Source organism: Neopsephotus bourkii, unplaced genomic scaffold (genome assembly GCF_033783945.1).
Source record: "Neopsephotus bourkii isolate Nb327-2 ecotype Australia unplaced genomic scaffold, CSIRO-AGI_Nbou_v1 NB_107, whole genome shotgun sequence".
NCBI lineage: Eukaryota > Metazoa > Chordata > Aves > Psittaciformes > Psittacidae > Neopsephotus > Neopsephotus bourkii.
Window position 1 is genome coordinate 13,263,289 of NW_026900624.1, and position 23,955 is coordinate 13,287,243.

General features: G+C 45.3%; 1 protein-coding gene across 2 annotated transcripts; it reads left to right on the plus strand.

Annotated features, from left to right (window-relative positions):
• The first annotated feature begins 115 nt into the window (after positions 1-115).
• On the plus strand, positions 116-19,718 carry ERP27 (endoplasmic reticulum protein 27). 2 transcript variants are annotated; one of them, XM_061362090.1, is made up of 8 exons: positions 116-335; positions 523-623; positions 3,682-3,819; positions 7,471-7,584; positions 10,537-10,662; positions 16,068-16,127; positions 18,320-18,517; positions 19,210-19,718. In XM_061362090.1, exons 1-8 carry the CDS (start codon positions 215-217, stop codon positions 19,252-19,254), a joined length of 903 nt encoding a protein of 300 aa, XP_061218074.1. In that variant the 5' UTR covers positions 116-214; the 3' UTR covers positions 19,255-19,718. The 2 variants fall into 2 exon arrangements, with proteins under 2 accessions (XP_061218074.1, XP_061218085.1); XM_061362101.1 differs by lacking the exon at positions 16,068-16,127 and having other exon boundaries at positions 131-335.
• Positions 19,719-23,955: the final 4,237 nt, after the last annotated feature.

Here is a 23,955-nt window from a genome sequence, read left to right on the forward strand (position 1 = left end):
TGTGTGTGAGGATGCAGTGGTAGTGGTGCTGGTGAGGCTCTCCAAGACTGCTGCCTCTGCAGCAGCGAGGGGCTCTCTCCCAGCTAGGAGGTTATCCCTAGAGCTGAAGGCTTCACCCTGGGCCAGCTGCTCTCTTCCCACCACGCAGGGAGTGGCTGCAGGCCCCTGCAGCAGCTGACGTGTCTCTTGCTGGAGAGGAGTGGAGCAGAGTGCCATGGTGAGGACAGGGCAAGCTGACACCATGAATACCTCCATCTTCCTGTGCCTCTTGATCATCCTGCTCACCAGGGGCTCTCCAGCAGCGTCTGCTGGAGACAACAGCTCTGCATCCCACAGTAAGTGAGAATTCCTCCTGGCTTGGGGAAAGGCTGGGTCTGCTGTGGGGAGTCTTTCTTACCCAGGAGGGTTCTGTTGAGCTTGCAGGAGAGGTGTGTGGGTGACACTGTAAAGGGGGGGATGCTTTCATGCATGTTGGGGAGCTGTTTGTGTACCCTCTGTCCAACCATGACCTCTCCTTTCCAGGCACAGCCAGCAATGCAGAGAAACCTGTCCTGTTGGACAATGTTGCAGATGCTGAAGCCTTCATCAGTGGGGCAGAGGTGGCGGTCATTGGATTCTTCCAGGTGTGTTCACAGTACCTCCGCTCCACCAACTATGAGCTCAGTCCCACCCTGATGAGAGCATGGAGCTGAATGTGGCATATACACCTTCCAAAGGCAGCTCCTGTCCCAAAAGGTGCTGGGGCTGTGACAGGCCACAGAGGGAATGCAGGGAATTTCATTTATGTGTGGGAAGGGAGATGAAGCAAAGGAGGAAGGTGAAGGAGGTCATAAGAACCCTGGAGCCAGAGAAAGAGAAATGCTGCAGGGGAAACAAAATAGGAATGTGGGTGGCAGAGAAGCAGCATTGACGAGGCATGAGTGGGAATGTCAGTTGTTTGCTTTAGCCAGCAATGACAGAAAGAGGCACTGCCTCTGTCATGGGACTAAGGAAGCTGGGTATTGGGGAGCAGCACTGGTGCGGGCCCTCTGAAGTCCATCAGTGAGCTCAAGCTGCAGCCTCCTCCCAGGGGCAATGTAGGCATGGTCTCTCTGCCTTGCTGCTTTGTTCCCCAGAGTTGATACCCTTGAGGCCTCTGCCTCTCTGTGCGTGAATTCAATTGAATTCAAAGGTATGCATCCCTTGCTCCCAAAATGACGTGAATGTTTTTCCTCAGAAAACAAGACAAAAATATTTATCTAGAGCACTGCAAAACAGAGACCTCTTTGTCAGGATCCTCATTACTTTTAAGGTGCCCAAATTGCACCTTTTTCCTCCTTTTCCTTGAGCTCTGCTCTGGGTTTCTGCTGCCAGACACTGCCTCATTGCTTCTGTCAGAAAAGACTTCAGCTTTTCAAAAACAGCTCCTTCTGGAAGCACCTTCCTTCTTCTGCCCCATGCCTGGGGCTGGAGGGCAGCCTAGGGAGGGCATTGTGGCCTTGGTATAGGGCAATGGCATCTTACAGCCCGCCAGAGTGAGGACTGATGGTATGAAGCAAGAAGCATGTGAGTGCTGGAGGCTTGTGCCCCAGGGGCCTTGCTAAGCACGGATCAGAGAGCACCAGCTGCCTCACTTGCAGTGCCTGCAGGCATTTGGAGCTCCTTGCTCTTACAGTGATACAGTGCTGCAAACCAGCAAGGGAATCTTACTGTATGGAGGTGCCTCCTTCCCCTTGGACAGCTGGCTGGGCTTGTGGCAAGGCTGTACCTGGGGCACAGAGCCTGCTGCTAAGCAGCAGCAGGGACTGTGGGTTCTTGCTGGGTGAAGCTATGCAAGGGCATAACCACTGGTGTTTTGTGCCACTGTGGCCTCTCTGTTGGTGCAGGATTTCATTCCAGAGTCAGACAGGAGGCTGGTGCAATGCGGCCCAGGCTGCCAGGAGCACGAGGCAGCAGGCAGCAACGTGTTGGTCATCCAGCGCCTGAAGCATGACAGGGCTGCTTTTAAACAGTGGATAAAGACCTATGTGTGCCATGAGGGCTTGTCTTGGCCCTGTGCCTGAGAGTATATTCATCCACATAATGCCCATGTTCTCTGTTCTCCGTAAATTATTTTTCTACTGCAGCCTTTTAGTTCACTGCAGTACATGGCTCGGCAAGCTCCCTGTATAACGAGCATAGCCTCTCTGACAGGGAACAGAATGCCATGATGGAAAAACAGCACACTGCTCCAGAAACCCTGCGTGTCTGCAAGAAAGGGCAGTACTTGGCCTGATTAAAACACAGCTTTCCCAGGAATGCTCCAAAATTCAGTGCGGTTATTCACACCCCAGGCTTCAGTGCTCTCACCAGAGCCATGTCGATGTGCTGGCATTTCCAAAACAGGTCACGAGACATGTTTTTCTTTTGAATAAAGAAAGAATTTTGTTTTCCGTCCTCTCTGGGCTCACAAACAGCTGAACTGATGGCTCAAACTAAAAAGAAAAACAAACCAGTTATTTTCTAGCAGAGACTATGTCTTGAGAATTTAAATCCAATAAAAGGTATCAGAAATACATTACTCAAAAGCTTGGAATGGGAATAGCAACGGATGCTTCAATATGGGTTAAGGCTGTAGTCAATGCTCTTGCTCAAGAAAGAAAATGGACCTTAAATTACTGAGAAATTGCACATTTTTAATCCCTTGGTGTGTTTTTAAATTATGTGTCCAAGACAGCTTTTTAAAAGGAACCAGGATACTACTAATGCACGGTATTTTTACAAAAGTTGTAAACCACTGACTCTAAAACCAAGGTTATCTTAAAAATGGCATTTTTATATATTTATTTTATACACACATGTATGTGCATAATTATACATGTGTATCTGATACCTAAAGGGTGCCTACAAAGAAAGATGAAAAGGGATTTTTTACAAGGAGGTGTAGGGACAGGACAAGAGGCTTTAAGCTGAAAGAGAGTAAATTTAGTTTAGATGTTACAAAGAAATTCTTCATTGTAGGGTAGGTGAGACACTGGAACCTGTTGCACAGAGAAGCTGTGGCTGCTCCATCCCTGGCAGTGTTCAAGGTCAGGCTGGACAGGGATTGGAGCAACCTGGTCTAGTGGAAGGTGTCCCTGCCTATGACAGGAGGGTTAGAACTGAATGAGATTTAAGGTCACTCCCAACCCAAACTGTTCCGTGTTTCTCTGATTCCATGATTTCATGACATATATGGATATACATTTAAGCATGCTACATCCAGGTTCTGGCTTTCTCCCCTCCCTTTTGAGACCTCTGGGGCTTCTCACGATCACAGTGTCACCTGCAAGTGTGTGGGTACGATGCGTGGGTTCACGGAAAGTCAAGGCCAGGCCTACACTGCGCTGCCTCACCTGCCAGCTGTCTGTGACACCCACAGCGCGCCGGGCATCGTCTCCTGTAACATCCCTGATTCTGGGGAGGAGCGATGGTTGGCGGGGCAAGGGGAGGAGGGTGATCTCTGCAGCATACCTGCAGCGCAGGCAGGGTGATAACTGGAGAGAAAGATGCTGTCCCTTCCTCCGGCTGCCCGGTTCTCTCCCCTCTCTCCCGGCAGGGGGGCTGATCCGGACGGTTCTCCCTGACGGCTGCTAGGTGTCACCCTCGCGCTACCTCACGGAGGGCGGCGGGCACTGCTCTCCATCCCCGCCTTCCGCGAGTTCCCTCCTTCTCCCTCCGCAGGAACCGGGGAGCCCCGAAGCATCCCAGTTTCTCCTGACGGCCGGCCGGATCCCGGAGGTGCCCTTCGGCCTCAGTACCAGCCCCGCGGTCCTGTCCCACTACGGCGTCGAGGCGAACACCGTCACGTTATTCCGCATGGTGCGTGAGCCCGCGTTGTAGCGTGTCAGGGAACGGCACACACCGTGCCGCCGCCGCCGTGGTCAGATGACCCCGGGGAGCCAGAGGGGGCGAGCCGCGGCTGCCCCCGAGCTGCTCCCGCCTCGGGACACAGGGTGCTGTGCAACAAGCTGTATCCCCCGAAATCACCTCCCTGATTTAGGAGTTCCCCTGCCTGCTAGGTTTGATGAGAGGGGCTCTAGGGCAAGTGCTAAAGACCTGCCTGCGGTCACGGTAGAGAAGTGAAATCTCCAGGCAGTAGTGACAGAGTTTAAAGCTGCTCATCTCTTAGACATTAGGAAGGAATTCTTCACTATGGGGGTGGTGACACACTGGCGTAAGGTGCCCAGAGAAACTGTGGCTGCCGCATCACTGGCAGCCTTCAAGGCCAGGCTAGACAAGGCTTGGGGCAGCCTTGTGTAGTGGAAGGTGTCCCTGCCCATGGCAGTCACCTTAGAGGAAGCCAAAAACCAAGGCTTGTCATTGACGGTCACTGCTTGCCCACCTAAAAGCACATCTGTAGAGCTTGCTGCCCCAAAGAGGCGTTTTACTTTTCATTTACAGAGTACCCATCACCAAAATATGCAACATTTATTACACCTGATAAGGTTCTTCGTTTAAAGTGTTTGCCCCATGGGTCTGGTTCAGCACCTAGTGTAAAGAATGACGTCTCTGTTTCTGAGTGACCTGCCTGGAACTCAGTTTTACTTGAATGAGTTCCCGTGGTTTTGGTAAGGCTCCTGAGGCACACAAAGAGCATCTAGAGGCCATGTTACAATGGATCAACACAGCAGGCATGATATCAGATCTTACCAAGCATCACTTCAGACAGGCAAGGCTGTCTCAATCGGTGCACAACTTTTCCATCATGACTGAAAACAGATCCAGACCAGGTCTCTGTGATTATAAATGCTCTGCCACCAAAAGAAGTCCCAAACACTTTTTCTATCTGCTACACTATGATTTGCAGTTATTCCCTAAATGGGCTTTGGGCATGGGCCCATTAAAAATGTTACTTTGCAGTTTCTTAGGGATGGATACAGTTGTATTCAGTAAGTGCTGGTGCCTCACTGAGTTTGAAGCTACTGAAGTTTGAAGTTTGCTGAAATTCAAGGAGATGGTTTTGAGAAGGACTATACACTTGCTTCAAGAGTACTGAAAAAAGCTAAGAGCAAGAGCAATTTCTGCCGATTATATCCATTTCCTAGTGTGGCCCCTTCTCACACAAGTGTGGTACTAGAATACTGGAAAGAGAGAGATGTATCTTAGAAGAGCGGCTCTAGGCAGCACAAGATGTCCTGAAAGCCAGTGAAGTCTGTTACGTCAACAGAGCTTTAAGCACACCCTGGGAGAGGTATTGCAATGAAGACACACTATGTGTACTAGGGAAACTAAATGTGACAGCTTGGCCAAGTCCTAGATCCAGGTTGGTCAATGATTGGACAAAGCCAGTTTGTTCCACTTCCTTTCTCACTGTTTCCTGCACTGTGTTTACCACTGACATTATCCAAATAATTCAGAAAGGATGATCTAAGAGTGAGCAATAGGTAGGCAGGTCCTTTTATTTAACCTTTTATTTGCTATGTGCAGGCGTTGCAATTTGAAGTGACACCCATCTCCATTTTGTTTCTTAGTCATGCTGATTTTCTTCCAAAAATACTGAAAAGTTCCTTTGTTTTTCACTGTGGCAGATAGTGAGGATGACTGCACTGGGAGGGTGTTTGATAAAAGAAAATGTCTGGATTGTTAGAATTTGGATTATATTGAATATTCTTTGTTCATGGTCCAGTTTTTGCAGCTGAACTCTTGTTTAATAAGGAAAAAAAATCCCAACAAAACAAAACAAAACCCAAGCAGGAAGCTAATACACTAGTTAGGTTTAAATGTGGTTGACAACTCACTTATCTAATTGTCAGTTTTTCTTAAATTAAGATATTCAGATATATTATTTTTCCTTTTATTCTGTGCTAAATACTGTGTAGGAGTAAGGGATCAAAGATAAAAAGGAAAAGAAAAAAAGAGCTGAGACAGGAACTTTGAATCAAATACTTATTTGAAGATTCGTGACCAGGACAGCAGTGAATCAGAAGCATAAACTCATTTTTTCTTTGCTTTTGCTTAGAAGTTTAAACTGTAATTACAGTAGTAGGATGGGCTACTGTCAACTGGTGACACTTTTTTGCATATGGTGAAAGAAAACTGATTTGTTCTAGTGAGGAATCTGGCCTGATAGACCTATAAAGAACATAATTAACAGATGCGAGCAAGCTAGTTATATGAAGTGATAAAGACATTTTGACTGATCTTCAACTATTAGATGCAGGCCATTTCCCAACCTTATTTCCTTAAGATCATGAATGTTGACTGCAGATTTAAGAAGTTATTATCCCTAAATGGAAATCAGTTTTAAGAAGCCCATGAAAGTCAAGAGAAGACTTTCCGTGGAGTCTGGAGTGCTTTAGATTGGTTCCCAAGGCCTGTCTGTTCCCACCCACGAAGGTGTCACATTAGCCTGATCTCATTTACTTGAGTAGAGCTGCCCTTTCATTTTATGGAGGAGGAAAATCTACGAGAGAAATGAGACTATGCAGTCTGAAAAGCACTAGTTTGAGTTGCCAGACAGGGTGCTTTGGCTCCCTACTAGATCAAAGACCTTTCAAATGACCACAGAACACCGAAAAAGGCTTTAAATGTCTGCACACTGCTGGAAAAACTAACACAAGCACTTTCAGAGGTTGTTACAGATGCAGAGAGTAAAATATGGGCTATGCATGTGGACTTTTCCTGAGCCCCAAGAACCTCATTTAACACATGTATTGAAGCCCTTCAAATACCAAACTTTGATCCTATTACGTGTCAGAGCCCAGCATCCCCATGGCTCAACTCAGTCATGTCCTGCATATGCTGCAAGGCAACTCTGCCCCTTCAGGTGGTTTAGCTATGATCCAGTGGTTGACTGCTTTTTTCTTTTTCTGTTTACAGGGTCACTAAGACCTCAATAAAATCACATCATCTGGGGGAGGGAGGGAGTGTGGGGAGATATGTGGCAGGGTGGATTTTCCTCTAAAGCTAAAATGTGCTGGGCTTGATATTTTTCCTTTTTTTTTTTTTTTTTTCTGCTGTACTGGGAAAAAGAATAATCCTCTTTTTATTGGAGAGATTTCCTGCTTTCACAATGTTTCTAGGAAATCCATACAGGCCCATGCCAATGTTTATTATTTGCAGAAGAAATAGAATAAGCAGATGAAGATTTTGAAAAGGGTTGTAAAGCCAAAATTGATGCTAGGAGTTAGGCTATTTCGTGATCTCTCCCCACAACACCTTGAATAGTTTATCAGCTAATCCTCCCTGTCTCCAGTGCATCAGGAGAGGATACTGTAGGGATGTCTGGAGTTCTTGGTGATTTCTGTATTGCCATGAGTTTGCCTTGTCTTTGGGAAACTGAAAGAGGGTGGAAGATCCTTATCTCTGTAGGTGCTGGACTTTCAGAAGTGGGGATTATGTGGTGGCGGGGAGAGGATGATGGTGTCCCAGGGAGTGGATGCCTCTGTGATTGAGTGCCAACAGTGCCTCTTGAAGGGGTGATAGGAGTAGAGGACAGCTGTGACTGTTGGGGTCTTTGCATGTCTTTAGGTAGACAATCAGCGGAGGGATCTGGATATGAACAACAATGATATTGATGCTGAGAAGATGACTCGTTTCATTCGGATCAACGAGCTTCGCCTGGTGACAGAGTACACCCCTATGGTAATTACAAGCTCCCCGCAGTCCTCACCTTGTCACTTGGCCTCCTCCTCGGGGACATCCTCTGGTCCAAGGGTTTGCATACCCAGACACGTGTGAGGGTTGTGGCAATGGTGTGGATGGAGGAAGGCACACAGTTTTGCTGTGACTCCGTATAGGGACAGGAAGCAAATGCTGTACTGGGGCGTGCAAGTGGGGTGGGGAGAGGAAGGGAGACATGGTGGTTCATTTCGCTTTCTAGTAATTTTGGGGTGTTGGTGGGCTGAGAGCTCCATTTCTTACCACTCCTTAGTAGTGCTGCTTCCTCCCAGCATGGTTTTTGCCATGTTGTGCCATGCCTGAAGACTCTTCTCAGCCACATCCCCTCTCTTTGACTGAGAAGCCTAGAGAAACATGGAAACTTGACTGACCTACTGCCAGAAGGCAGACTTCTTCCTGGCCCAGCAGCACACATGGCTTGATGTAAACCTGGCTATTTGAAGGCATATTCAAGAGTTGGTTGGAAACTTCCCAGGCAAAATTTTTCCCATTCCCTCCATCCCTTACTTCAGAATTCATCAGTTCAAAAACAATAAAGTCAGACATAGGATACTTCCATGTTGGACATCTTCATTAGCTCACCCATCTGACTGGCACTGGCAGTATGCCAGTGCTCTTTTCTGCTATAGAGAGTGACAAAAGATTCAGGCTCCTCTGAAATCTCAGCAGTTAACTGGTCGCGTTGCTGTGAATTCAATAGGTTTTAGAAGTCCCAGTGGCCGCAAGGTGGAGACTGTCATCACTGACGGGTTCTGTTGCAGACTTCTAGATAGCTGCAACAGTGTTGATCTGGCTCAATTTACAGAAAGGAGAATGAGCCAGCCTGTTTGAAAGCCAGTCTTTTCAAGTTGACGTCAAGGTTCAGCTAAGAGGCTGACAAATTCCCTAATTCAGGTGCAGCCTGCCAGTAGAGAGGATATTTTCTTTTGGAAATGCAAAATTTTGTTTCTACACTGAAATACTGGAGAAGTTCTGTTTCCTCAAGAAAAAAAAAAAAATTGGATGTTTTTTCATTTTGATAAAGGACATGAAAAATTAATTTCAAGATTACAGAGTATTTTGGAGGACAGAAAAGCCGTATCCTGTCCCACTGTCCTTGCAATGAACACTCAAGTCAGAAGTGATGTTCTTGTTACTTGTTATCTTTATAATTGCCCAGACCTTTTGAACCCTGGGACCTCTTACTGTATCTCTTAGCAATTAATTAGATCATGACTCTTTCTTCATGCATTTCTGCTGATGCTTTGGGCTCTTGCTCTTCGGCATCCTATTCAGCACCCAGGCTGTCTCCGTTGACAGAGAAGCCCTGAGCTGTTCAGCTGGTCCTCTCCACCCTGACTGGCAGTACACATGTTGCTCCATTTTTTTTTCCAGATGCTCTGGAGTCCTATCAAGGTGCTGGAGTTGACAGTGCCTCCTGCAGTCTCCAGCCCAAAGCCCTCCCAGCTCTGCTAATGTATCTTGTGTTTTGGTAAATATTTATTCCCAGTGCGTATGCTGTTTACATCATAGAATGCTGCTGGGCAGCAGAGGCTGGGGTCACATGGATTACACTGAGTCCTGCCAAGAGTTTCTCTCCCATCCTGGGGCCCTTACTGTTTCCCCCACATACTTCAAGCATTTTCAGGCAATGCTTACCCTGTGGGCTTTCCAGGAGACTCAGATGTGACTCAGCTATGTTGATGAGCTCTGCTGATCGCTATTGCACAAGGTTCTGTGGACAGCCACACCTGTGTCTGGAGCTGCAGGAGGAACTGCTGCTTCAGCCCTGCCCTCTCTCAGTCCAGACTTGTCATGACCCTCGGTGCTGGGTGGCTTCACCCTCACCTTCAGCCCCATCCTCTCCCATGAGGTCTAATGCCCTCCAGCCTTCTTTTGCATCCCCTCTACTCTCCCCTTCTCCATCTGCACACCACCAGAGAAGTGAAGGGATACAAAATGCCTCATAAACATGAGGCTAATGGTAGAGTCCTGGCTCTCAACAACTAGATGCTTTGTGATTCATGGCCCTTGCCAATGTGCACTTCGTGACCCCTTCCTTATTACTCCTGGAGCTTGTGGAAACTTTTTTCTCCTGCTGGCAGGGAGCTGCAACAGTCTGCACTTCTGTGGTTTCAGTGGCACGGGGGAGGCAGCAGCTCTGGTCTGGCTGCTGTTTAGTTTGAGGGAGAGGCTGCAGGGCTGCAGGAAGTGGGTAGAAGGAGGAGCAAAATGATGAGTGAGTGAGTGCCTGAAGATGGTGCAGCACCTTCTTGGGCAGCGCCAGCACTGTCTCCTTTACAGAGGGCCACTGTATTCGGCCCACTTGGCCCTTACCCAGGGGTTGAAGAACAGCTGGCTCCAGGTCTCCCACTATGAGACTGCAGAGACAATTTTAACCCTGAACACTCTGGAATACCCAGGCCCTGGAGCTGCTGAAACTCTGGACTCATCCCCATCCTACACACAGCTTATTGCTAAAGAAATAAGGAAAGGCACCAACCCTGACACTACAAATCCTTCCCACTTTTTTGATCCCATTTTGTCCAGGTGCTGGATCTCAGTCATTCAGGGCACTCTTATGTTCAGTGTTTGCTGGCCTTCCCTCTCATCTTCCTTGCCCCTCTAGTTTTCAGCTTGCTGTATCAAGGAAGTCCTCTTTCCTAGTCACTGACTGTCCTGAGGCCAGTGATGAATCCTTGTGGTCTTTAGACTCTAATCTTGGCAATAAGCAAAGTCATGAGGTTAAGTGCTTCCACAGAGCACCCAGATTGGATCCCTCCTGCTTTAAGAGGTCCCTTTTTTGGGAGGCTGATTTGCAAAGAAATCTAAACTGAGACATAGGGACCAATGTCCCTTCAGTGCTGCAACCAATGCAGATTGAATGTTCTCAATCTCCTTCTCTGTGTGTGTTTCTCTCTCTGTCTGTGGTGGCAGACAGCAATAGGTGTAATGCAGAGTTCGTTCCAGCTTCACCTTCTCCTGGTCACAGACAAAACATCCCCAAAGTACCCTGAGCAAATGCGCAGATATCGGGAGGCAGCAGAGCTCTTCAAGGGAAAGGTAAGTCCAAACAGCGATTTGGAGAGCAGTGATTTCTTCAGTGGAGGGGGATGGCATTATCTTCTTCTCTGTGGATTAGGGGAGCAAATCCAAGTAGCAGTAAAAGAGGATTGGATGGATAATTAAGTGGAGGGGCTGGATCTGTTCTCCTTTTGCCAGTTTTCCTCCTTGTAGGGAAAATATTCTCTGTATCTCGCTCCTCTGCTCCCTCAGTGGGACATTATGTACTTCCTTGCTTCTGGTCCAGTTTTGTTCCCTTGTATTAAGAGATGACAAACAGCTGCTGCACTTCAGTCTGGTGATGATTGCATTCCACTGGTGTGAGAGATGATTTTGTATATACAGCCTGCAAGGTGCCAAGGAGCATTATATAAGTAACCAGTGATAGCAACTAATGTCACAGTGATTCTTAACTCTTAACCTTCTGGTTGTATCCTGGGGAAACAACTGTTTTAAAAGAGTTGCAAATAGGTTTGTCAGTTTTCCCACACTAAGGTGATGGGATAGATGGTGTGTTCCAGAGAAATTCTGCCTGGTTCCCACCCCACTGTGGACAAAACTCTCCAAACAGTAAACATCCCATGGCTGATTCTCTGCCAGCAGCTGGATTACAGGGGAATTTGTGTTCATGGTACTGAGGAAGGAACTGGCAAGCAAAGGAATGCATCTGGGGCAAGGGAGAAGATTAGAAGGGAGGGGGCAGAAGATCACAGCAGGGGGGAAGGCTGAGCTGAGAGGCAGTGGAAGAAATCTTCCTGGGTGATGTGTGGAGCTGGAAAGAGAAGGTTTGAGAACATAAACATCTGCATGCATCTGTTTGTGGTACTGAAAGGGCAGATTAAAAATTAAGTGTATAATCATCCTCAAATGGAGGGGCCACCTCGGAGCTGTGCACCCTCTAAAGTCTGAGACTTGTTTACAGCAAGGCTACTTTGGACTTTGCCATCTGTCCCACCTACTGGAAACTATGCCTCAAAGTAAAAGGGTCTCTTCAGAAGTGTTTTGCTTTGATGAATACATAGTGATAAAAGAAAACTTGTTTATCTGAAAAATTACAGCTGTTTCATGTGAGATGTGTGCTATAGTAACACCACTAGCACTGTCCTCTGTGAGCAGCAGAGTTTGGTACAGGTCTCCCCACTCCAAGCAGCTAACTCTTCCAACATAACACATTACTGCTTAGCATCACTATCCTTTGCTGGTGCAACTCCAGCTAGCTTTCTCTTCATGTGACATGCCTAGATCTGAGAAAATGTGATTAATTTTCCTGGAAATACTTCATAAAACATTGGATAAAATGTTGTACTGATGTGCAGATAAGTTATGGATTGCCGACAAGCCAAATCTAACTTTTTTTAAATTCATCCAGGCAAGTTTCCCAGTCTAGAAGTTTCCCACAGTAAAAATAGAGATTAAACATGGGGGGATTTGAGTTATTATTTCTACTGCAGCGGTACTGAAGAACATGTAGATGAAAAGACTTAGAGTCTAATAAAGTGTTTTTCACAAAGGACTGCCACTCTGAGGAGTAAATTGTGATTTGTGCTGCCCACTTACAAAGCAGTAAGAGAGAACTAAGACCTCTCTGTTTGGGCCTTAGATCTGGATAGTAAGGAGTAAGCAGAACAATATGCCCACTTAGGTTTGTCTCGTGCTCTGAGATGTAGAAAGACATGAGTTAGTTTGGGTATCAGAAGCAGCCACTGAACAATACCACAGAAATCTCTGCTATCTAATTTTCCTAAGTGGAGTGTCCTGTGTTTAGGAGTAGCAGTCATTTTTTTTTCTCCTTAGTAGCTGGTGCAGCGCTGTGTTTTTGACTTTCAGCCTCAGAACAGCACTGGTAACACTGGTGTTTAGTCTGACCAATTACTTTGTGAGTCTCATGCTCTGCCAGGGAGGAGGGAAAGCCAGAAGGAAGCAGAGACAGGACACCTGACCCAAACTGACCAAAAAGTATTCCATACCACAGCACGTCATGCCCAGGATGTAACTGGGAGTTATCTGGAAGGGCTAGAGGACTGTGGGGTTGGACTAGGTTTTATGCTCTTCCCTTGTTATTTCCTTTATCGTTATTATTATTGGTGGTAGCAGTAGTGATTTGTGTTATACCTTAGTTACTAAACTGTTCTTATCTCAACCCGTGGGAGTTGCATTCTTTTGATTCTCCTCCCTGTTCCTCTGGGAGCAGGGGGAAGGCAAGGGGGGAGTGTGTGAGAGACTGTGTGACTGACTGTGTTTAAACCACGACATGGAGTTATCTGTTGTCAGGATCACAAAGTTAACTCAGGTTTACTTCAAAACAAGTAAAGTATTGAGTAGGTTTTGCCTTTTTGCAGCTCACAGATTATGTGCAAATAAATGCAAGATTCTTGACTTGAATTTTATTTAGGATTACCAGTGAATAATTCACAGCCTGGTGTGGGCTGGTGGTGAAAGGCTTGTTTGTGCTGCAGGGTTAGTTCTGTTAGTAGTTCAAGCAAGGAATCATTGTGCAGTTCAAGCTCCCTCTGAGCATGTACCACTGCATCCATCAGTGCTTTACAGTGATTGCAGAGTGCCAGAACAGAGTGGGGAGGCTTGGTGTGTGTTGCAACTTCTTTACAAGCCAGTGCAGAACACAGAGCCTTGAGATGGTTCCCAAGCAGGAGAAAGGGTATGGATCCTTTCACACATCTCTACTTTGCTCTAAGGGAAGAGGCGTCCTTGTTGTTGTCATCACTAGCTGGAGGCAGAGGAGAAATTTTTTGCTTGCATTGATGAATAGATGAAGTGGAACTGCTCCTGCTGAGCGGCTGGTTCCAAAGGATGAAGAAAACTAAAGAAAATAGAATCATTTAGGTTGGAAAAGACCCTTAAGATCATGAAGTCCAATTGTTAATAGATCATGAGGAAATGATTAATCTGCCAGTTCCTGGATTATAGTCACTTCCTCTCTGGTTTAAGATTTTTCATTTTTGCCTTAGACGAAGCTGAGGTTTTCAGCTGGAGGATCCATGAGGCTGTATGGTGAGGACTGTTACTTCAAAACAGCCTGAACTTCACCCTGAGCAGCAGTGTCTGAAAGCAGTTTAGATTTTATCATGGAACCTGGGGTCTGTAAAATGCTGGAGGGGAAAATGAAAAGGTCAGATGATGCTAAGAGAGCAAGAGCTGACAAGATTAAAAATACAATACTTTTCTAGCGGACATGGAGAAACAATTACAGGTGGGTAACAGTGAACAGACAGAGCTCAGGGTGCTACAGCTGCAGAAGTGAATCCACCAGCCTTCTTGGAAGGACCCCACTGCAATCAAACATGTGCGTATTTGGGAAAGTACTGCCAAGAGTCCAAGCTTTCTAATGGAAACAAAACGTCAGGGTTTGCATTGCTGAGCCAAATTAGCATAAACATCTTCAATTTTCTTTCCACAGTATCAGAGCATAACATATCAATTACAGCTGGCATATCTCATGGATGTTTGAAGAAGTTTTAATAAGGTGATGCTGGGAATAACAAAGGCAACTTTTGCTGCAACTAATGTAACTGGTTTACAACGTCAAAATTGTTTAGATAGAGATGTTTGCAAAGTCCCTTTTACTTTCTATGTAGGCCTATTTAGAAAGGGGTTCTGAGAAACTCCCAAGAGCCCTTCAGGAGTACAATGCTGCCCCTTCTTTTTCAGGCAGCCATTCATACACTTTTGATTTTTCTTGTCATTGATAGCCCCAGAACTGAGAGGGATAATATTTAGAAATGCCTTGTCTAGCCATAACCAGGGGAACCTGTAAATTCAGATTGTCTATGTCATTTAAAGATATCTGCAGTAAACTCGTTTTTATAGCTTTCTTTTTTTTTAATTTATGACTGATATTTTTGTTTTGCTCTGATGTACTATGCAAGCTATGTAAGAAGTTACTCAATCTACAGACCTTAATCTTTTTGGTTATACAGTCTCCTCAAAGAATGAAGGTTACAGCTTCATGAAGCTCAAAGACAAACACTGGACATGAGGTTGGATCATCCTTCCTGTTTATCTTTGTTAGAGGAAAAACTAAACAACACCAAATTGGTTTCTACCACTGCAGTCCTATTTGCAATTAACTTTAATTCCTTGGGTAACAGCATCATTCAGTATCTTAGTATTTACCAGGAACTTGATGTTCTAAAAGCACTCAACCGGGAATCAAGCTGTCAAGACACCAAGATGGCACCACTGTACAAAATTTTCTGAAAGAGAAATTTGCAGGTGACAGTGCACAGATAATATCACGTTGGAGGGGAGAATTTGTGTCAGGAATTCCCTATCCATGCAGGTGATCCTTCACTGCCTGTAGCAGCTGATTTCTGAACACAAGCAAGAAAATTTCTTCAAAATGAAACAGTTTCATAGAAATCATTTCAGAATGAAAAAAAAAAAAAAACAAAACCCAAACCAAAGCAAACAAACACAGCTATTGTACAGGATAGGATGAAATAGAAAATGAACTTTCTGTCTGGGATGGAACTACCTGGTTTCTAGCAGTGATGTGACAGTTGGCATTGTAAGTGGGATATGTTTTTGTGAATTATAGCTTTGGTAAGTTGTCTGAGCAAAGGCTTTAGGCTCCTTTCAGCACTGATAGAGAAGGACATGTCCTTCTTTTCTTCTAAAATAGGTGGAATAATGTGCCTGCCACCATTGGTTGCGGAGGTTATGTAAATAACTGTCTGATACAAGACTAAGATCTGGATGTCAGATGTTAGGCAACGTAACTCTTGTCTCATGCCAGTGTATTTTTCCATGGTCACTGCATTCATTCTTTGTGATTGGAGCTGGCTGGGAATCTCTGAACAAAATAAATTCCTCATGAGAAAATGCCAGGTGGCTTCTATCATGGAAATGCCCCCACTGAGAAACTTGCTTGGTTTCCAGCTGCTGAGGAGACCAGCCTTGCAATGCTTGTGACCTCAGTACCAACACACCTTACAGAGTGCCTCACAGGTGTGACTCTGAGGCCACACAGGTCTTGTCAGGACCCATGGAGCACATCCAGTGCAGGGTGCACGTCCTTTTGCTGAAGGAGGATTCATCCCACATCACAACAGCTGCCTAGAATGTGTCATTCTAAAATGCATTTAGGATAAGCATTAAGGTGTCTTCTTTCAAGAGGCAGTGGACAAATGCAATTGCTGTCTCTCCTGTATTTTTGGAATATGAGGGGAAGGAAACTTTTGCTATACTTTGGCATCCTGTAAGTCCATGAGCCAAGTGTGAGTCATTAGAGAGATCCAAGTCAGGAACTGTGAATGATGACATCTCAGCCTTTCTAGCTGAGGGGCCAGTGGGTTTTGTGGTTTTTTTTTTCTTTTGTAAGGAAAAAGATGTTTGGAGTTCTAAACCTTTTTATTCTTTTATTCTTACTCTATTCTCTGTATTCATAGATAAAGTATGTACAGCTTTTTAGTTTGGGGATTTTTAGCAAAGGCTGGAAGCTTGATAAAGTGAAGAATATTGACTGATATTTATTTATATTACCATCTTTTTAAAGGTGGAGGAAATTTTGCATAGAAAGTGACATTTAACAACCTAAATTTTCTAAATGTGGGGTTTTTTTTAGCTTCTTGCTTAACATTTGTTTTAAATAATGTTGCTGTCTAGTGAATCTTTCATACAGAAATCTAAAAGCTGCTGAATGAACTGGTGAAAATGTGATACCATATCCTGTACCAACCTTCTGAAAATGCTTCTCACCAACACTGGCCTCTGTTCCCAACTTGCTAGTTGGAAGGAGAGCCCTAAAATATAAATATTGATGCTCCAGCTGAGAGTTTCCTATATTGAGTGCTTAGACCTGTGACCTTCAGATTTGTGGCCCTTCTTTAGTTAATCTATTTAGTGTTTTATCCTGCAAAAGGATGAATTTAGCACTCAGGGAGAAGTTTCCACAGCATGTCTGCTCACTAGCTTGTTTTCCTCGGGGTACAGTTGACTTTTGGAATAGAAATTGCAAGTGATAAATACCACGTATCCAGTGAAAAATGTTGTTCCTGTTTCTGTATTGCAGTGATTAACCGGAGTTAAACCTTACACTAGCCTAACTATCCATCCTTCCCATAGGCTGTTTCCTAGGAAAGTTTCCAGGTATATTTGGTCTTTTATAGAACACAAATTTAATAAAGAATTTGAGATTTACCAAGGTTTGTTTTTGTTTTTTTTTTTTTTTGAGAAGAAAAAGGTTTCAAACTAACTTGCTTGTTCTTGATCTAAAAGAAAGAAAAACATGAGTCACAGCCTGGGAACCAGACACATCATCTTCACATTGCATTACTTTCCTTTTTCTTAAACTCTTTCTGGCTTTTGTGTAAGTTAAGTCATATCCATGTCCATAGGTATATTGAATATGCTAGGCCCAGTAGATTGCACAGGATAAAGGTAAGGTAAAATGGTGCATGATAGCTGGATGTTTGTTTCATTGACTTGGTTGTCAGCAGCCAAAGGGAATCTATTTAATCAGGTCACTGATTAAATTTTTCAATTGCTGTATTTTTTATTTTTTATTTTTAAATTTGTACATAATATTTTCACCTAGCATTAACAGATAATTTAAAAAAGGTCTTTGAGATAGCTGTATATTTTATTGTTAGTCTTTCAGATTAAAACCATTAAAATTTATACCAATTCCTACTGCACTTGTAAGATCTCAGCTGAAAGTTATTCATAAAATAAAACCATGGAGCTGCTTACCATTTCTGCTAAATCTATACTATTGAATCATAGAATCATGAATGGTTTGGGTTGGAAGGGACCTTAAAACTCATCCAGTTCAAACCCCCCTGCCATGGGTAGGGATACCTTCCACTAGAGCAGGTTGCTCCAAGCCCTGTCCAATCTGGCCTTGAACACTGCCAGGGATGGGGCAACCACAGCTTCTCTGTGCAACCTGTTCTAGTGAATCATATGTCAGAATCCTAACCCTTGCTCTCCAGGACTATTCATGAGCCCAGAAAACTGAATGTTGTTCTTATCTTGGCTTAGTCATTGTTGGGCTTCTCTCCTCAGGTCTGAACAACCCTCCACTGAGCTGAGCCGTATGGATATTGGTGTCTTGCCACCAACTCGTTTCCTAGATGATTGCATCTTCATTTCTGTTCACTGCAGCTCACTTAAATGTTTGTGTTTGGCTCTCTTATGTTCTTATCCTTGCAGGCTCCTGCTGCCCTATACTTCACTCCCACATTCTTGCAATTGAGTTTGATTTTTACACACCAAAACACCTTTTTACTCTGCCACTGTGGGTCTTCCACAGATGTGATCTTATCCAAATATCATGCAAGGAGAGAAGTCAGCTTCTTTTGCATGTGCCACTAAGATAAAAGCCATTTTGTTTCCTCAGCTACTAAGAGAATTGAAGTGGAAATTGCCTTCTTGCCATAGTGTAGATATACTTTTAAAGAAGGTGAAAGAAGACATTTTATTTGGTAGTGTAAGACTGGACTTGATAAAATACAGAAAAATGCACTGTGTGGAGCAGTTATATAGTGGCAGAGGAAAGTGGTGTCCTAAGAGAGTATAGTAGGCTTTCTCTAATTCTAAAAACATTGCTGTTAATCTTCGTATGATCATGGTCTGGGGAGCTGTTGTCTCTCTCTCAGTTTCCTTTTTGCTTACATTTCCTGTCCTGTTTCCATCACAGATTCTCTTTATCCTGGTAGACGTTAATTTGAAGAGCAGTGAACGAACAGTGTCATTCTTCAAACTGAAGAAGTCCCAGCTGCCAGCTCTGGCTATATTCAATGCACCAGATGAGGAGCAGGATGTCTTGACTCTGGATGAAGTCTCTGTTGAGCGTGTACAGGACTTTTGTAATGGTTTCATAGAAAGAATGGAGAAGGTAAAGGGGAACTTCTGTACAGTCTACAGAAATCTGGGATCTTGTAGGACAATGCTGTTGCTCACAAGGCTCTCTTCAGTTCCTTGAATTCCTCCCCAGCCCTGCCACCTCCTCTTTTATTTTCATTTCACCTGGATATCAGAAAAACGTTCAATCTAGAGGAAAGCAGAAATGGATGTTTTTGCAGAGCTTCTTTCTTCATTGATTTCTGCCTTCTAGTCTGCAGCAGGAAGACTTCACTGACCTCTGCAACTGTATGAAGATGTCAGTGAAGCATCTTTTTTCTGGGGAAAGCAGCTGGGAGACAGAATGAAGGGTGCTTTTGGACACTAGGAAGGCAGCACATGATAGGGTCAGAAAGAGAGTGGCACGGAGAGGAAGGAAATCTATCAGGAAGGCCACAGAACAGAGTATGCAGACAAAGGCTCAGAACTCTAGCAGAGGTCTCTGCTGGTAAAGGGACAATTTAATCTCCATGTTCATTCAGTGTTAAGAGCTCTCTCTGTCAAGGCTCATCTTCCTATAGCACAGAGGCTTTGTGTGTCAGTACCTTGTGTTGGGCAATTGAAATGGGATATGCAGGGCAGTGGCAGAGACAGGAGAGGCATTTAAGCTGGTTTGTTTCCTTTTATCATTATGCTGAAGAAACTGAGCTACATAAAAACTGATTTCATGCCTCTAATGTGTTTTAGGGTGAAGATGAACCTGAGGAGAAGACTCCCAATGAGGAACTATGATTCTTTCTCAGCCATCAGGATGACTGTTGCCAGAGTCTGTTTCTGGCATATGAAGAGTTCACTGAGCCCCACAGCTCAGGAAGTCCTGGGATGGCAGGATTATGGGACCACGTCAGTCATGGATTCCCATCACCATGCCATGTACATATATGCTGTCTGTCCTTTCTAGAAATCTCTTCTCCCTTCTCATTTGCTGTCTCCAGCTCTCATTTTCTCAGTACTCCAGTAGTTCTGGTATTGCCCTACACTGTGTCCGTCCATGACAGCTCTGTGACACAGCAAAGTGGCAATATCAGAAATGAAGAATATAGTTTCCAGAGATGTTTCCCTCATTCTCTTTTCTTTTGGTGCCATGCTGAGTTCCACTGTCAGCCTCTCCTGACACTAGAAATAGATTGGTTGCTTGATATCACATGAACTTTTCCATTTATTTTACTAAATAAACCAGAAACTGAATAGCCTGATTTTTTATGCAAATATGTGATTTTCTACTCCGTATGTCTTTCACTTAAGGACAAAGCCTGTGTATTTCTGAGTGAGTAAGCTCAAAAATCTCCTTTCTCTGAATTTCACCAGGCTTGCAATGCCTAACCAGTCAGATTGGTTGCTAAGAATCATTTCCCATGGAACCATACCCATCATCAACAGATATTTTCAGCAAGATGAGAGATTTCTGTGAAGGTTTGGGATCAGAACAGCACTGGGTACAGCAGGTCTGAGCTGGTGCAGCAAAAATGAATTAGACTAAGATGCAGATTGAGGCTAAGAGGAATGGGATCTGTGGCAGAGGAGCAGTAGAAGTTGCATTGCAAGATAGGGGATATCTTCACATTGCATTAGAGAGGAAGGCTAATGTCTGTGTATTGACCTCAGACATCCCTCAGAGGTCCCAGTGCTGGCATACAGGGGATGGGGACTTTGCAGACGAGGTGTATTAGCCATCCGTGTGCTGCTGTACTAGATTCATGCAGTAGGCTTGCCTCATAGTTGGCTGAGCATCCTTTGGCATGAAGCATGGATGCTTCTGTCAAACAGTGACTGCATTGTCTCTCAGGGCTTGAGAGACTTGGCTTGGGACAGGGAGCCTAAGTGGAGTAAAGCTGAGAAACCTCACTTGATCCTTTCTCTCAGGGATTGGCCCAAGGGGAAGAACTGGGAATAGAAAGTTGTTCTCGCGAATGAGACAAACACAGCTCCCCACCACAGAGGGAGAAGTCAGGAGATGGCAAGGATGCAAAGTAAGTGGCAGCCATCATGATGATCACCATAGCAGGAAGGCTCTCAGTACAATAGAGAGGCAGGTGCCAGCCCTGTGTTAGCTCTTGCTTCACCCGTGAGGGTCAAGCTGATGCCTTCCATCAACCTAAGGCTCTGTCTTCCTTGCAGCTGGACTCAGCTCCTTCAGCGCTCTACTGTTACTTCTACTCTGCTTACCTAAAGCAAATCCAATGCTGCAACAGTTGGTATGGGGAGTCAAAATTGCTGCACATTTCCAAGGAAGAGTGGTGTGATCAAAACAGTATACAGGATTGCGCCTTTTGTTGGCAAGGCTGAGCAACTGTTTCCCTGCCCAGGGAACTATCCCCTAAGAGGCAAGGTGGTGGTCAATATGGGGTCTTAGAAGCTCCATGGTCAACAAATAGCCAATAATTGTTTCCTAAATGAGGCAGTTCAGAAAAGAGCAGAACAGTGAGGAGATGAGAGAAGCAAACCACCTCTGTTCAATTCTCCTCTTGTCACAGCTGGGTGCTCCCTAACCTCTGGTTTGTATGTGGCCTCTGAGAACATGTAGTATTGCTTCTGGCCACAGCTGGATATTAACACTGAAGATGTCAAGAGAGACGTGAGTTTGAGGCATTACACTCTGCATATTTATTTCTTTGGGCTGGTAAAACTGGAGGCAACAGTCCTCAGCCCATAAAATTGTTTTGCTTTGGTGTCCTTTCTTCTGAGTAACCATTTAACAGTGACTTCGTGCCACTAGCATGTAGTCCCAGAAGATGATGTGTCACCATCATCAGCTGGAGCCTACAAGGCCGTAAGGTTTGGTCCATGGGTGTAGTGTTCATGTGACAGCTGGAGTGAGCCATTTCTGCAGGCCTTTTAAGTGTCTTTTTCTTTGAAGCACAAGACTATCCAAGGTGGTCACATACCTGCTGCTGTTTGGTGCCCTGGATTTGCGTGCTAGTCTTGGAGCTGCAAGTGAAGACTGCTGCTCAGTGGTACTCCTTGGCATGTAGGGCCTTGCCTGGTAGCATCATGTGGCTTCACTGCAGCTTCTCTACTACTTGATAAGTTTCCTCAGGAGATGCTGTCATTGAGCAGACCAAAGTAGGCCCTCACCATCAGTAAGGCCAGGGAAGAGAACTGTCTGCACCAGATGACCTCTTGGGTGAGCGTGTGTCTCGTGGTAATATATATGCCTCTAACCTGCTGGATGCTCCTGTGGCTTTTGTGCATTGAAGAAAGTGTGCAAAAGTACAGGAAAGATGCTGAGGATAGGAGGCCGATGTCCGAAGTGTCAGAATGTCTTGCTGGCTTCGGCTGGTGTCTGAGCCCCAGAGTATGGGCTGAGGTTGTAGTGCTGGACTAGAAGAGCATGAATGAAGTCTAAACTTTGGCAGTGGAGTTCCCTGTGTAATGCATGAGGCTTGCCAGGCCTGTGTGTGCCTGTGCAAAGGGCATTGTAATGGGAAGATCTGTTGTCTCTGACCATATGGCTGTGTAAAAGTGTGAGCACAGGACTCAGGCCCTCTGAAACACTGGGGAGCCACAGGGTCTCGTCCCAGACTCTGTCACACATTACAGCATTGAGGATCAGACATGGCTCATCTCATACTGGCCCAGAGCTCAGGCAGAGTAAACTCCTTCCAACATCCCATGTCAGTGGTATATGATGGTTTTGAACTCCTGGGTTTATACCAGTCCTAGAACACACAGGGCGGTGTCTGTTAGCAAATGCTCTGCTTTCCCTAAATGGGAAAATTGCTCTTTTTTTATGGCTGTAGCTTGTTTCTCGCTAGGAAAGGTTGTACTGCTTTCTCTGTAGTAAGGTGAAGTGGGAAGGTCTTCTGCGGGGACATCTGTGAGGAGCCTTGACATTGTAAATGTTTCCAGTGTCACGTACCTTTGGTGGTCCAGACCAAACACTGTGGGGAAACTGGCCTGGTCCATGGGCATCTGAGGTTCTTGTCTTGGTCCTGTGTGAACACAATAGCTGCAGGAACTGGGCACAGCGACGTGACTCTTCCTCAGTGCTAGAGGGAAAAAAACAGGACATGAATGAAGCTCTGGTTCTGCAAACAAGCTTGGGACCAAGAGCAATGTCCCCGTTGACCGTGTTTGCTGTGTACATAGCTAATTATAGGGACAGCTTTTCAGGAGTTTAATTATGTACACTGGGGAGCTTCATTCCCTCTGTGCCTTCCAGAGCTCTGCACCTAACCAACAACCTTGGGAGCCACAAAGCAGCCACAGGAAAAGCCTCCTCCTTCTTCAGCTGCTCTGCCATACTCTCTGGAACTTGCATAGCACAGGCAGCCCTGGAGTGCTATGCTCAGGATGCCCTGGGCACAGACAACAGTGGTGGTAGAGCCAGGGGGTTTGCATGAATTTATGTGCTCCAAGGCTTCTGCAATGCAGCTTTGGTGGGCTTAGCCACTGTGGGGGAGCATCCAAGGTAGAAACCAAAGGCATAATGTTATGAAGGGGGAGCCTCTTGTTGTTCTGGTTTGGGTTTTGTCCCTCTTGTATTAACCCTTTGACTTGAATCTGTGATGTACTTGGCCCAGATGTTTTGAGCTGGCCAGAGAGGCTGGGCTGGTTTTCAAGGAAGGAAGTGCTGGAGACTGACTGACAGAGGGAAGCATGGGGGGTTCTTATTCCCTTCAGTATTATGGAGGTACCATGGTGTGAGAGCCACTGCCTGAACTCAAGGGACATTCAAAATAGCCAAGAGAGCAGCTGAGCCTGCCTGACAGCAAAGCAAGGCTGCAGATGCTTGTGAGAGCTGCCATCTTTACCACAGGGAACAGGGAACTGGGTTGTGCTGTGGAAGATGCAACTCTATATTCTTCCTTGGTGAGAAAAGATTTGAATGCCTTCAAAAGCAGAATATTACAAAGACCTGGAGGTTCAGCAAGGGGCTAACATTTTTGCAGTTATCCTCCTGAACTGTTGTGGTATAAAGTATATTTTCCTTAGATGTGAGGGCTGGGTCCTACGTGGGGGAGGAAATGGTGAAGATTTAGTGTAAGATATGGTAGGGAATGTCCTCCTTATAATAAAAGAATGAAGGGCACAGCTGTCTAACACCTCTGTTCATCTGGAAGGAAGCTGAACCAATAAATCGGGCAGCAGTAGTAGAAGTAAACCCTTTCTTACAGGTGGGGAGACAACAGGGCTTAGTCACTTCTCACCTCCGCTCAGGATGGCTTTCCCTCAGTACCGTTAACAGCAGCTCATGGGCTAGCGAAGAGGTGGGGAGGTTGATATAGGAGGGGGAAATATTGTCTGAAGTATGCAACTGGGGAAGTGGTTTGCAGGACTGTGAAGGAAGAGGGCAGGCAAGAGCCAGAGGCTGGTCAGGGAGAAGGAAAGAACTTGTCCAAGGGGTGATGTGGCAAGGGACAGCAAGGGTCAATGAGGGAAGGTTCTGGGTGGGTACCACAGGGAACTGATAATGATGGAGAGAAAAACATA